The sequence below is a fragment of the Camponotus vicinus genome, unplaced genomic scaffold (genome assembly GCF_025532165.1).
Source record: "Camponotus vicinus isolate PSW18456_S1 unplaced genomic scaffold, iyCamVici1.0 SCAF_1, whole genome shotgun sequence".
Lineage (NCBI taxonomy): Eukaryota > Metazoa > Arthropoda > Insecta > Hymenoptera > Formicidae > Camponotus > Camponotus vicinus.
In genome coordinates, this window is record NW_028141945.1 from 16,793,298 (window position 1) to 16,807,159 (window position 13,862).

Consider the following 13,862-nt stretch of genomic DNA (forward strand, 5'->3'; position numbering starts at 1 on the left):
TATTAGTTCTTATGCATGGCAAAAAATGTAATATAATGTAACGATTGTACATTTTTCATGCCAATTTTTGATATTTTACTAACAATGTGTAATTGTCGCAATTATTTTATTATTTAATATAGTTTTATATATTCCTTAATACAGTCTCATTATTTTACTTAATATAGATTTTACTTAATACTTTACTTAATATAGATTTATAGAAATGTAATATTTCAATTCTATTATAGTACACGGTCCGGTAGATCCAACGAGGGACATCGAGACCCTGAACGAGGATCAGGAGTCGGAATATGTCGGTGATTCCGAATGTGGGACCGAGTTCTCGGAGCAATATCACTGCGCGGAAACGCAACGTCTCAATCCCCTCGACAGCGGCGGCGAAGGGGAGTACAAATACAAGAGCTCTGAAACCTATTTACGTCATCCGAATTCGTATCTACCGCATTATAATATTCATACCGACACCGAGAACGAGACGAATCCGCTCAACGGTCGTCTCAGCACTCTCGAGTCCGACGAAGAGGAAGACGATGTAGTGCCTTATGGTTTTCCAAGCACCCGCAACCGTAACCGATGCCACAAGGTGGTCGAGGACGACGAGATCGGTTCTGTCATCACCACGTTGGAGGAAAGAAACTCGCTATTGGGCGGTGCCACGAGCAACAGTGATCTCTCCACGAATCTGTGCGAGATCGACGATTCCGAGTACGAGATCGCAGATCAGAAGAGCAACGGGCGCTTGTGGCTGTCGGGAAACGGCATCACGCAGACCTCGGTGTGACAAACGAAGTTGGACGAGGATAGACTTAAGCGTGCGGGAGCGTGTTTCTCTGTGCTTCTGCGATCGAGACACGCGGATGTCTGTGAATATGCAATTTTGTACATAAGTGTTATATCGCCGAGAGATAAGATAAGACAGTCTGTACAGGCAGCTCTATGAAATAAGGAACCAGTGTGCGCGAGCGAAATCGATGCGACGTATTTCGACACACGTATAATATATCGTCGCGAAAATATATCACGCCTGAAAAATCTCCTCCCATAAAGGTAGAGTTCAAGCATCAGCGTACTTAATCCTGCAAATTAATCGCGCATAGTCGTTATACATTTTACAGTCGCTAGCAATGCGTGCATTACGTCATACCGAAAGGGATGAGAATCTAATTTTTATTTTATTCACTTTATTTTGATTTTATCATATTAGCAGAGATACATGTCATATATATATACATTTGTTATAGTAATATATTTTTAAATATTTTGGAAGAATGTAGAATGATCATGATCAATGAGACGTTATTTTTTATGACTTGGTAGTAGAAAAGTAGATATCTAAACATTAATGATCGTATGTTTTTTTCGTTTCTACTCTCAAGCCACAATATTTTCTCTTCTAGTTGCAAAATGTTGTATACATCCATTGTTTGGTTAATCAAAAATTATGCATTATGTATTGGGTGATGCTAAACGTCATACGTTATTTTTATTTCATTTTCACGTAACACGGTAATATTCCTTTCGACTCTACCAAGGAGATTTATTGAAGAAAATAGAGTTTAGGACAATTCTACGAGCACATATATGTATGTGTAAAAAATGATCTTAATTAAGGAGTGGGAAATTTTCATTACTCGAAAAAAAACGTAAAGTTAATCGCGACCATGTCGTCAGACCAATGACTATTGTTTAATGATCTATCATTTAAATTTAACATGTTAATCCAACAATTATATAATTCCAAGTGCAAAAGATACATAGGCACATTTATGTATTTTTACTATTTGCTAACTGACTTTATTTTGGTTACGTATAAATGAACCGACGGACTACTTAATAATATATAAATATATAAATATATATATATTAAAAGTAGCGTATTAGTGTGTAAGTAAATGGACTCTAGTGAAAAAAAAACAGCCTGCCCCACGGAGCGATGTGCGTGGCTGCTGCGTGCAGAGAGAGGCGCAGGTTAATAGTTAAAAGATATAATGAAATATTTTTACTGTGATGATAATAATGTTTATACGATGATCAAATACTATATGACTTGTATCATAATAATTACAATGTTAATTATCCAACGTTTTATAACTAAAATCATAAGCATATAAAATTAATAGACGGAGCCTTTCTTCTTCTTCTTTCTTTAATTTTATCGGCCAACGTTGACCCCCATAGGGGTCATTCCGACCGTAATCTGGTATATTAAAGTATAACGATTAATATAGAATAAAATTTCTCAAATCAGAAGTACATACAAGACTGTGGGGAAGTGGGTGGGAAAGGAGAGGAAGAGGAGGTAGGGCGGCTATATTGCAGGAAAATTTTCATGCTGTAAATTTTTATGACTTAAATCCGAGATCCTTTATAATAAACACTTTATCGCCTCAGCCACTCGCCACTCCTATGGCCTTTTCAAAGGGAAAACTAAGATTTCCAATAAGGGAAAAATTAATAGCAAATTATACTGACTTGATAATATTTCAGGTAATTCCGTCGTGACGCGGCTCGAAACATGCATAAGTAACGCTCAATATGTAGAACATGCTATCTACATAAGCATAAGATATATAAAGTCAGTAATAGTTTACGACTTATTTCCCTAATGTCAAAAGTACTCCCATTTTGGGTCCCATTTTGCCCATATCGGCAGCTAATGCTATGTCTATATGTTTTATATGTTTATGATTGAAATTTGAAAAAAAGAAGAAAGATGAGAGAGCGATGGAAGAGACGATGTTTTCTCGTCTGCGTATATGTAAGCTAAGTCAACGTTCCGTTTATTTAACTCTTTTTCTTTTCTATCTCTTCATTCGTTAGTCACCATCAATACGGTCGATACAAATCTGCATACATGGTGCTACTACTTACATCACGCTTTATCCACTCTTTAATAAGACTGCTCAGCAGCGCGAGATATTCACCTATCTATATTCATCGCGCTCTTTACCAATCTGCCATTCGCATTTCATATATCGTTCTTCATCATAGAGACTTGTCTATATAATGTATAATGAAATACTTTTTAAACTGCCAATTAATTCGTAATGCCATATAAACAATATATTTCCTTCGATTAATTTGTATAAAAGAGATAGAAGAATCAAGGAGCAATCTATTATATCTAAGGTTTTTTACTCATTGTCACTTCCATTTAGAGTATCTTTCATTAATGGATATTATATAGTGGCAGCTTTTAATTTGGGTGAGGTATAATATAATATATATATTTTTTATATACGCGCGTAGAATTCTGTTGAGAAATTCGATTTTATGTTCCTATTCTGTAAAGGACGCCAGCTATCCTGCTCGTAGGATATATTAGCGAATCACATTAATAATAATGCTAAACAGGGTGATTTTTACGTTGACCAAGAACAAAAGCATCGCATCTCTCGTCCTTGTATAAGTTAAAATCAACTGTGCTTCTACTTTCTGAAATTTTAACATATTACAATATTAACACTTATACACTATAAATTTTTGATGATTTTTATTTTATTTAGAATAATATACAAAAAAAAGAGTAAGAATGATATAGAGAGCACAGATTTGATTTCGACAAGCGATATAAAATTTCAGACAGTAGTATAAAGCACAGATAAAGCTTATATATATAACACACATTTAGAGATTAGTTTTATTTAAAAAAAATGAAGCACATTGGTCAAAGACTGTAAAGTAGAAAATGTGAATGTGACAGCGGACTTTTTATAGTGTACGCATTATTTAGTAATTTACAAACATCGCAGAAATCCATCTTTCATAATCATCTTCCAACCAGTGAATTAAGAAGAGTAAAAGCGATAAAATATGAATTCAAGATGTATAAATAATTTATATATATAATTTTCTATATTATTACTTTGGGTCTACTACTTCTATTTATGAATTATGTTGTCGAAAAAAAATCACAAAGAAAATGGAGTGAATATAAGATTATGAATAATTTTATTGAATTCATATATTTTATAAAATAACTTTACAAAATTATTTATTGCTTGCCACTTTCTTTTAAACAGTTGAAGTGAAGAAGTTTTTATAAAAACAGATTGTGAAAGAAAAACATGGAAAAATATGGGTACAATTTCTAAATTCGCCATAACACTCCTAGCCCTGCTAATAGAATACATATCGATATCATTCAAGAAACTGAGGAACTTGACTTGTTATTATTGTAAGGCTATAATTAATTTGTACAAGATCAACCTATTGTAATAAAGAAACCAATCTTGCCTATAATAAGTTATACCTCTCTATTTTACAATTATCGATCTTATTATTGAATAATAAAATGGATAATTTATTGGTACTTTATTACGATATCTTAGGACATTCGACGTTCTTCTGTGATATGGAAGAAAGAAATGTTTATACTTATAAAGAGATATACAAAGGAAAATATTCTTTTACTTCCAAGTCATAGAACAATGTTGGCTATCCATGTTTTCGAGGTATCGATATGATCCTTTCCTCTAATACAAATATCAATTATTAATATTTTTGCAATGCTAACGTAAGTAATTCATTCATTGGAGTCAATAAAATGCGTGGATCCTCAATTAGACCAGCTCCAACCATAGCACCGGTAAATAACTGCAGCATTAAAAAATTTAAAGTGCATAAATAAATATATAACCACATATTTTTTGAATGTGCAATTTCAAAAAGGATTGTAATATATTATTAATGCAACGTACCTGTTGTATTAGACGATCGGCTAATTCAGTATCTGTAGTAGTCAGTTTACATAACTTTTTGATAAGAGGATGATTTGGATTTATTTCAAAACGCGGTTGAAGAATGGAATACCGCATTTCTTCATTTATTTGATGGCTCTGCGTACGAATAAAATGCCTTGCGGTTGCCATATCTTGTACAGTTACAACACAAGGATGTGATTCCAATCGATTCGTCATTTTAATGTCGTATGCTTTTTTATCAAGAACCTTCTTCATGTAATTAACAAGATTATCCAATTCATCCTTATTTATAATACCTGTTGAAAAGAGATAAAAAGAGTTTTCCCTCATAGTTAGATAAATTCAAAATAATTTACACACACACACAAGTACAGTACTTATTACATACCTAGATTTTCTGGTTTATTTGCCTCTGTATCATCTCGCATTTCTTTCTCCACAGAAGTCAAAAAATTAGATTTATACTGTCTCAGATGCATCAATACTAATTCATCATATGGTTCGTAACAAAATAGTACTTCAATGTTTCGTTTTTTTAAAGATTCATAATACGGTGACTGTTCGGCTAAAGCTCGACTATAACAAAAATATGAATTTTGCAGATTACATTAAAGATTCATATAAAGATCAATATGAATTTTGCAGATTACATTAGAACGTTACTAGAATTACTCATGTTTTAATTATATATACCTCGGTGCCGACAAGTAATATATATCTTTTTGATCTTTCGCTAAACGACTGCAATATTGTGGCAGACTGACCAATTCTCCTGGAGCAGCAGTAGAAGATTCAAATCGCAAAAGTTTACCTATGTCCTCCTAGATTAAATACGAAAACGATAAATCGATATATTTTATGAAATACCCGCAGAGAATATAATCAATTGTTACCTTTTCAGATTGATCAGTACTGGTGACAATGCCCTCTTTTAAGAACAAGCCATAAGCCTTATAAAATTCATTATAGTCTTCTGGTTCTTTTGTAGATCGCTCGTGTAAGAACTTTAGTATACGTGCGGTCAATACATTTCGCAGTTTCCTATGAAAATTACACATAATTTCATATCATACATAACAATAATGTGACATACAAAGCGTTTATTCTTACCCAATTAGTGCACTATTTTGCAGTAGTTCGCGACTTAAATTCAAAGGTATATCTTCCGAATCAACTACGCCTTTAATAAATCGTAACCATTTTGGTAAGATATTTTCCGCTTTGCTTTTAATTAAAATTTTTCGGCTGTAGAGTGACACTCCGCTGGTAGTATCCCTCGCTAGATCAAACAGTCCAGGTTTTTCTTCTGGAAAGTATAATAGAGCCTTAATACTCAGCGGCACATCCGTTGAATAATGCAATATAAATTTTGGCGCATCGAGACAATTTCCTATAAATCGATAAAATTCTGCATGCTGTAATGACGTGATATCTTTCGGATCAGACATCCATAATGGCTGCAAAGATAAATGGTTATTTTATAATATCAAATACAAAGTATGCAGCAGATGATAAAGCTATGGATGATACCTGAATTGTATTGGCCCTCTTTCCATTCACAAAAATAGGACTGCCAACGAAATTACTGTACTTATTGATAACACCTAAGAAAATTAATTATATGAAAATTAATTTTATTCTTGGTGCGTAAAAACAACAAATATATATATGTATATATATATATATATATATATATATATATATATATATATTTATAATTTTATAACTAATATACTTACGATTTATAACATTCTCATCACTGAATTCTCGGTTATCTGGTTTCAAGTGTATAACAATTTTTGTGCCTGGCTGTACTCCGTTTGCATTTGAAATCTCAAATGTACCTGATCTATATGTTGTATTTTTAGTATCACTGATATAATATTAAATTTGTATAGAATATTTTATTTTTTTTACCCATCTGAAGTCCAACAAAGGCCTTCTGCATCTCTTGCAAAAGATTTTGTAAAGACTTCCACTTTATCAGCAACCATGAAAGCACTATAAAATCCAACACCAAACTGTCCAATAATTTTAGAAGTATCACTAGCATTTTGTTCTCCTTTCAACTTTTCCAAGAATGCCTATAAAATGAATGTAGTATAATTTTTATTTCGAGTAAAACAAAATGAATAAAATTATTTTTTTGTTTGAATATAAAGATTTTGCAATTTTATAGATTATAGTCAAAATAAAAAAATTAATAAATGCTCTCTTAATGATCCTTGCCTTAGAACCAGATCGAGCTATAGTTCCCAAATTGGATATTAGTTCCTCTCTAGTCATCCCTACACCAGTATCTTGGATTGTGAGAGTACGATTTTGTTTATCAGTGCCTATATGTATCTCTAAGCTTCTATCACCAGCTACTTGCGCAGCTTCATTGTCACTTAAGCGTAAATAACGTAATTTCTCTAATGCATCACTAGCATTTGAAATGAGCTCTCGCACAAATACCTAAATAAACAAAGAAGTAAATTGTTAAGATCATTGTCAAATATTTCTTATTGAAATCAATATTTAATTACCTCTTTGTCGGAATATAAAGATTTTGCAACAATTTGTAGCAACATTTGTGTTTCCGATTGAAATTCATGCTTTGCACTTTCACCTGTGACATAATAAATATTGCATCTATTACGTTTCGCTATAAATTACTTAAAGTAAATGTAATTATTATATACATTACTCACCTACAGATTTTTCTGTATCTTTTATAATGTTATGATATTCTGTAGTTTGAGCTTCTGGTTGAGATGACCAATGTCTTATATGATTGCAAACAACTATAAAATTATATAAAAATAATTTATGTACTTTTTAACATAAAATATTTAAAAAAATATACTTTAAGAAACTTTATAGAAAAATTATTAAGACAAAATATAAAAATCAGTACTCTCACAAATCTAACCTTAAGATAAAAATGTAATAATTTAATGTTCTAACATGAAACAAAAATAAAAGATTAACAAACCTGGAAGTCGCCGGCATTGTTCTCGAATTAATTTTTCCCCTTGCAAATTTATATTCAGTGACCTCGAAAGAGATCTTCCTAATTTAATAGTCTGCTTAAGCATCAAGGCAGCAGCCATCCTTAAACTCTTGTATATGAATGAAGAGAGGGAACCGCAGCAGAATCGACATGTGAGCGCTAAAATATGAATACAAGCCAAGTATCAAGTTATATATTCTCTCTCTCTTTCTCTCTCTCTCTCCATATATATATATTTATACTGAAATTTATACTGAAAATAGCTATATACAATATATAGAAATTTAAAAAACGAATAAATAGTTTAAGGTTCAGTGTATAACAAATAATAAAAAAGTAATTAAAATTCCGGGTCAATGAACCGAGATCGCGTATCTTGTGGTGACAAACAAACATTTGTCAATTAGTTAATTATTTTCTTCACTGAAGAGAACCCGAATGGGGTAGAAACGTTTGTCTATTGTCAATAAATCTTGCACTTGATCCATATGTTATTTTCACAGTTTTTTCCATCTTTGCCAAAATAATATATAGGTGCTGTTTCTTTTGTTTGTCGCCACAAGATACGCGATCTCGGTTCATTGACCCGGAATTTTAATTACTTTTTTATTATATAGAAATTTATTCATTATATGATTACAACACTTGAAAATAAGATATTTTTTATTAGGCTATTAATAAATAATTTATATATTTAAAGAGAGAGAGAAAAAATTTGATATTACTTTTAATGTAAAACGTACACTATAAGAAATAAAGTATTCAAATAAAAGTTAAAGTGTGATGTATATGTTAACGATATCATATAAAAGAGATTTAAATTTTAAATCATAAATGTTATTTTTATATCTAAATATCATAAATAATCATAGGTATATTTACATAAATTCATATAAATACATGCATTTTAATGCAAATATATATGTGTACATACATGTAAAAATTAACGATTTAAGACTTCAAAGTTACAGTTATATTAAATTTTAAGATCACATTTGATTAAATAAATCCTCCTAGATGACTGTGCAAACAGTTCCAAGAGACCGAATATTAACGTCCAAGAATGAGCTGAGGGGTTTTTTAGTTGCCCAACATTACCCGGTATTCGAACGGTGGGATATGTATAAGGTGTATTTTTCCCCTCGCGAGAAAACAAAATTGAATTAATTAATACATTATTTTATAATTTGTTATATCAGTATATTATATTAATTAATTATATGTAAATGAATCAAATTAAATAAATTTAATAAATATTAAATTTAAACTATTATTGTTGATTATTAGTTTACTAATTGTCGACATTGATGTCAAGTTCTTCGCTGGAAACGTATTCTGAAATATTAGGAAATTATTAGGCGAATATAATTAAGTTGGAGGTAGCACAACTACCCACGTGGAAAATGCCGATGTTGAAAAACGGGCCCAATATTGGTTTAATATCGGCAGCCAAGCGTTGGCAGACAATGCTGTCCCGTTGTTGGTTAATTGTCGGGTTTATAATGTCCCATAAAAAAAAAAAATAATAAAAAATCATGGCATAGTGTTATCTGGTGTTACACTCCTGTACTTGACTTTCATTGGTCTAATATTGGTAATTACCGGCAGCCGGTACTGGCACGACTGGCAGCGATATTGGATCAGTATTGGGCCGTTTATAATTTTCTATGTGGGTAGTAAAATTACCTACGGTAAATTATCAACCGTTGAAAATCTACCTTTAGCGATAATTTGCTGCCTTGTTGACGATCGGTAATTTTCTGTTAGTGTTAGCTCCTATTCGATTATATTCGCCTAATACTTTCCTAATATTTCAGCTAATATTTCAGAATATATGCAGCTTGAAAATCATCGACGTCGAGTGAATTGAATCGCGGTAATCCGCGAACTGTAAATATTGAAATTTTGAACTATTAACAAAGTCTCCAACTAATATAATTCGATAAGAAGTTGCACTAATTAAAATCCCAAGAATTACAAGTATTCTTAAAATTTTAAATCTAAAGCTTTGTATCACAAAAATATAAATTCACAATCGTATTAAACTCTTGAAAGAATTGAAGAACTCTTGAAAAAAAATCGTAATATCTTTATAAAAAACTTGCTATATTTAATATAGAGAAATTTGTTTTCTAGGAACTGAAATGTCATTAAATGGAGATTTTGAAAAAATATATTATTCTATCAGATATCTCGCCGAATAACGTATAATTATGAATCTTTTATAAATCAAACATACTGGGTGTTAAAAAAGTCTGGACACGGTTGAAGATCTCGATAAGGAAGAGTTTTACTAGAAAGTGTTTCAGACAAAAGTTGTATGGCTTCGAGGGGGGACATAAGATGGTGCCATTAGTTTGACCTTGAAGAGTCAGCTGAAGGTCACGTGAAGGAAATGAATCCTGCGACCAGCGACTGTCTGTAACAGTCGATTGCAGTTGATCGAATCAATTAATTGAATAATTGCATTTCGACTCGCTTTTTCGTTCGGTATGTATAAATATTTAATCAATTAATCGAACGATTGCATTCCGATTCACCTTTTTGTTCGATATATATAAATATTTAATCAATTAATCGAACGATTGCATTCCGACTCACCTTTTTGTTCGGTATATACCCATACAGTACAAAATATTGCAGCAATATTATTAATATTGTTGTAACATTGCAGCAACATTGCAATATTACCGCAATATTACTGCAATGTTCTGTGCTGTATGGGTATAAATATTTAATTAATTAATCAAACGATTATATTCTGGTTCGCTTTTTCGTTCGGTATATATAAATATTTAACGAATTAATTGAACGATTGCATTCGGCTCGCCATTCTACTCGCCGCGTTACAGTGAATATCGCGCGAAAGAGGCAGGCAACATGCGCAGCGTCGTGCGCGATTTCAACCGTCCGCAGAGACGAAAGTGGCCAATTTATATCTCGACTTCCGGACGCGATAGCGATTTCGTTCTTTTTGCGTAAAATTCTACACAATTTCGCGGCACTACCGTTTAAATCCCGTCCCGATCGCCCGAGGGGCTGACTTACAGTGAATGTCCGAAATCTGCTTTTTGGACTCACACGTGAACTATACGTGACGAATTTTGACCTTTGTCGGAAATCATCGACTTTCTGAGCTTAGAAAACTTTCAATAACAACGAAGATTACAGATATGCATAAAATCTAGTATATACTAGATTCAGTATATTATAGTATTCTTCGTTTCCATATGAATATTATGAGAGAAGATAAAAATTATATAATTTAAAATATCATTATTATATTTTCAAACGCATATCAGACTACTATTAAACAAATGGTATTAATGTCGATACATTTCGTTGATCGACGAATGTGAAATTTAGAAAATCATTTATCTTTGTAGTTTAACGAATATCTAGCTTACTCTGGATATTTAAGTATATAACGTCTGATGATATTAATAGTGATAACGAATCGCGAGCGGTATTTTCAGTCGTTATTGAAAGTTTTTCAAGCTGAGAAAGTCGATGATTCCCGACAAATGTTAAAATTCGTCACGTGGACAAGTCCAAAAAGTGGATTTTGGACATTCGCTGTAAGTCGGCCGCCGCTCGGGCGATCGGGATGGGATGCCGGTAACGGGATAAACGGTAGTGCCACGAAATGGTGCAGAATCTTATGCAAAAAGAACGAAATCGCTATCGCATCCGGAAGTCGAGATATAAATTGGCCGTTTTTCGTCTGCGCGCGGACGGTCGAAATCGCGCACGACGCCGCGCATGTTGTCTGGCTCTCACACGCGATATTCACTGTAACGCGGCGAGTAAAATGGCGAGCCGAATGCATTCGTTCGATTAAATCGTTAAATATTTATATATACCGAACGAAAAGATGAATCGGAATGCAATCGTTCGATTAATTAATTAAATATTTATATATATCGAATAAAAAAGCGAGTCGGAATGCAATCAGTCGAATAGTGGATTAAATATTTATATATACCGAACGAAAAGATGAATCGGAATGCAATCGTTCGATTAATTGATTAAATATTTATATATACCGAACGAAAAAGCGAGCCGGAATGCAATCGTTCGATTAATTGATTAAATATTTATATATACTGAACGAAAAAGCGAGCCGGAATGCAATTATTCGATTAATTGATTCGATCAACTGCAATCGACTATCACAGACAGTTGCTAGTCGCAGGATTTCGAATATAATCCGGTCGCTGGATTTTAGACTGCATATGGCATCAATATATGTTTAATTTATAAAAGAATCATAATTGTATGTTATTTCGCGAGATATCTGATAGAATAATATATTTTTTCAAAATCTTTATTTAATGACATTTCAGTTCCTAGAAAAGAAATTTCTCTATATTAAACATAGCAAGTTTTTAATAAAGATATTACGATTTCATTTCAAGAATTCTCCAATTCTTTCAAGAGTTTAATACGTTTGTGAATTTATATTTTTGTGATACAAAGCTTTAAACTTAAAATTTTAAGAATACTTGTAATTCTTGGGTTTTTAATTAGTGCAACTTCTTATCGAATTATATTAGTCGGATACTTTGTTAATAGTTCAAAATTTCAATATTTACAGTTCGCGGATTACCGCGATTCAATTCACTCGACGTCGATGATTTTCAAGCTGCATATATTCTGAAATATTAGCTGAAATATTAGGAAAGTATTAGGCGAATATAATCGAATAGGAGCTAACACTAACAGAAAATTACCGATCGTCAACAAGGCAGCAAATTATCGCTAAAGGTAGATTTTCAACGGTTGATAATTTACCGTACGTAATTTTACTAATTGTGCTACCTCCAACTTGATTATATTCGCCTAATAATTTCCTAATATTTCAGAATACGTTTCCAGCGAAGAACTTGACATCAATGTCGACAATTAGTGAACTAATATCAACAATAATAGTTTAAATTTAATATTTATTAAATTTATTTAATTTGATTCATTTACACATAATTAATTAATATAATATAGTGGTATAATAAATTGTAAAATAATGTATTAATTAATTCAATTTTGTTTCTCGCGAGGGGAAGAATATATCTTATGCACATCCTACCGTATACGGTGGGGTAGTGTTGGGCAACTAAAAAAATCTCTCAGACGACTCATCCTTGCAGGTTAATATTCGGTCTCTTGGAACTATTTGCACATATCTAGGGAGATTTATTTAATTAAATGTGATCTTAAAATTTAATATAACTTTGAAGCCTTAAATCGTTGTTAATTTTTACATGTAGACATACATACATACATACATTAAAATGTATGTATATTGATATGAATTTATGTATACCTATAATTGTTTATGATATTTAGATATAAAAATAATATTTATAATTTAAAATTTAAATCTCTTTTAAACGATATCGTTAACATATATGCATCCCACTTTAACTTTTATTTGAATATTTTATTTCTTATAGTGTATTATACGTTCTACATTTTCAAAACTTATATCAAACTTTCTCTCTCTTTAAATATATAAATTATTTATTAATAGCCTAATAAAAAATATCTTATTTTTAAATGTTATAATCATATAATGAATAAATTTCTGTATATTATATATAGCTGTTTTCAATATAAAAGCTTCTCTCTGTTGATGGCATGGGCATTCTGACATCTCTGTGCAGCAGAAACGTCAAATCGCCGTGCGTCAAGCGCACACGTGGTCGCACCAAACCTTATTGCACGTCCCTCATTCTCTCTACTGCTGTTGTGTTTGCAATCCAGCCTTTAAATTACACGAGTATTCTAATCTTGTATATATAAGTAATCTTGGGAATAATTTAATATTTATATGTATCCGAAATTTTTCGTAGAGAATAATTATGATTCAAAACCATTTTTTAATTTTTAAAAATCTATTTGCTTGACAAATACATTTATTGAATTTTCTAACCATCTAAATTTTAAGAATTGCAATTTTAGTAGTTATATAATATTAAAATGAAAATAATATTTGATTTTAAGTTGAAAAAATTTATTTCTTGGAAATTAGTATCAAGAAATAGATTTAAAAGAGGACTAAAAAAAATTTCCAAAATCGCAATTCTTCAAAAATTCCTGATTTAATGGATAATGCATAATTTTATCTATATTTCTGAAGAGAAAAACAATAACACCGAATA

At 31.5% G+C, this 13,862-nt stretch overlaps 2 protein-coding genes across 9 annotated transcripts in view; one reads left to right on the top strand and one right to left on the bottom strand.

Annotated features, from left to right (window-relative positions):
- The window catches only part of Kug (FAT atypical cadherin kugelei), a 302,654-nt gene extending 298,406 nt beyond the window's left edge, over nucleotides 1-4,248 (top strand). For all 8 annotated transcript variants that reach the window (XM_083109722.1, XM_083109721.1, XM_083109723.1 and 5 more), the window contains one exon: nucleotides 231-4,248. In XM_083109722.1, the coding sequence (XP_082965848.1) occupies nucleotides 231-784 (554 nt within the window). In that variant the 3' untranslated portion in view covers nucleotides 785-4,248. The remainder of the gene's footprint in view (nucleotides 1-230) is intronic.
- Trap1 (TNF receptor associated protein 1) lies at nucleotides 3,938-8,229 on the bottom strand. The gene is made up of 14 exons (XM_083109730.1): nucleotides 8,136-8,229; nucleotides 7,684-7,860; nucleotides 7,400-7,492; nucleotides 7,235-7,317; nucleotides 6,936-7,163; nucleotides 6,624-6,790; nucleotides 6,446-6,555; nucleotides 6,237-6,310; nucleotides 5,817-6,163; nucleotides 5,600-5,747; nucleotides 5,400-5,527; nucleotides 5,095-5,282; nucleotides 4,704-5,002; nucleotides 3,938-4,599 (listed from the first exon to the last, which is right to left on the bottom strand). Exons 1-14 carry the CDS (start codon nucleotides 8,212-8,214, stop codon nucleotides 4,498-4,500), a joined length of 2,223 nt encoding a protein of 740 aa, XP_082965856.1. The 5' UTR covers nucleotides 8,215-8,229; the 3' UTR covers nucleotides 3,938-4,497.
- Nucleotides 8,230-13,862: the final 5,633 nt, after the last annotated feature.

Coding starts and splice junctions, on each gene's coding strand:
- Trap1 (XM_083109730.1), bottom strand. CDS start 8,214: ATGGAAAAAACTGTGAAAATAACATATGGATCAAGTGCAAGATTTATT. Junction 7,493..7,683: donor ACAATGCCGGCGACTTCCAG/GTTTGTTAATCT, acceptor ATAATTTTATAG/TTGTTTGCAATCATATAAGA. Junction 6,164..6,236: donor AGAGGGCCAATACAATTCAG/GTATCATCCATA, acceptor TTATCTTTGCAG/CCATTATGGATGTCTGATCC.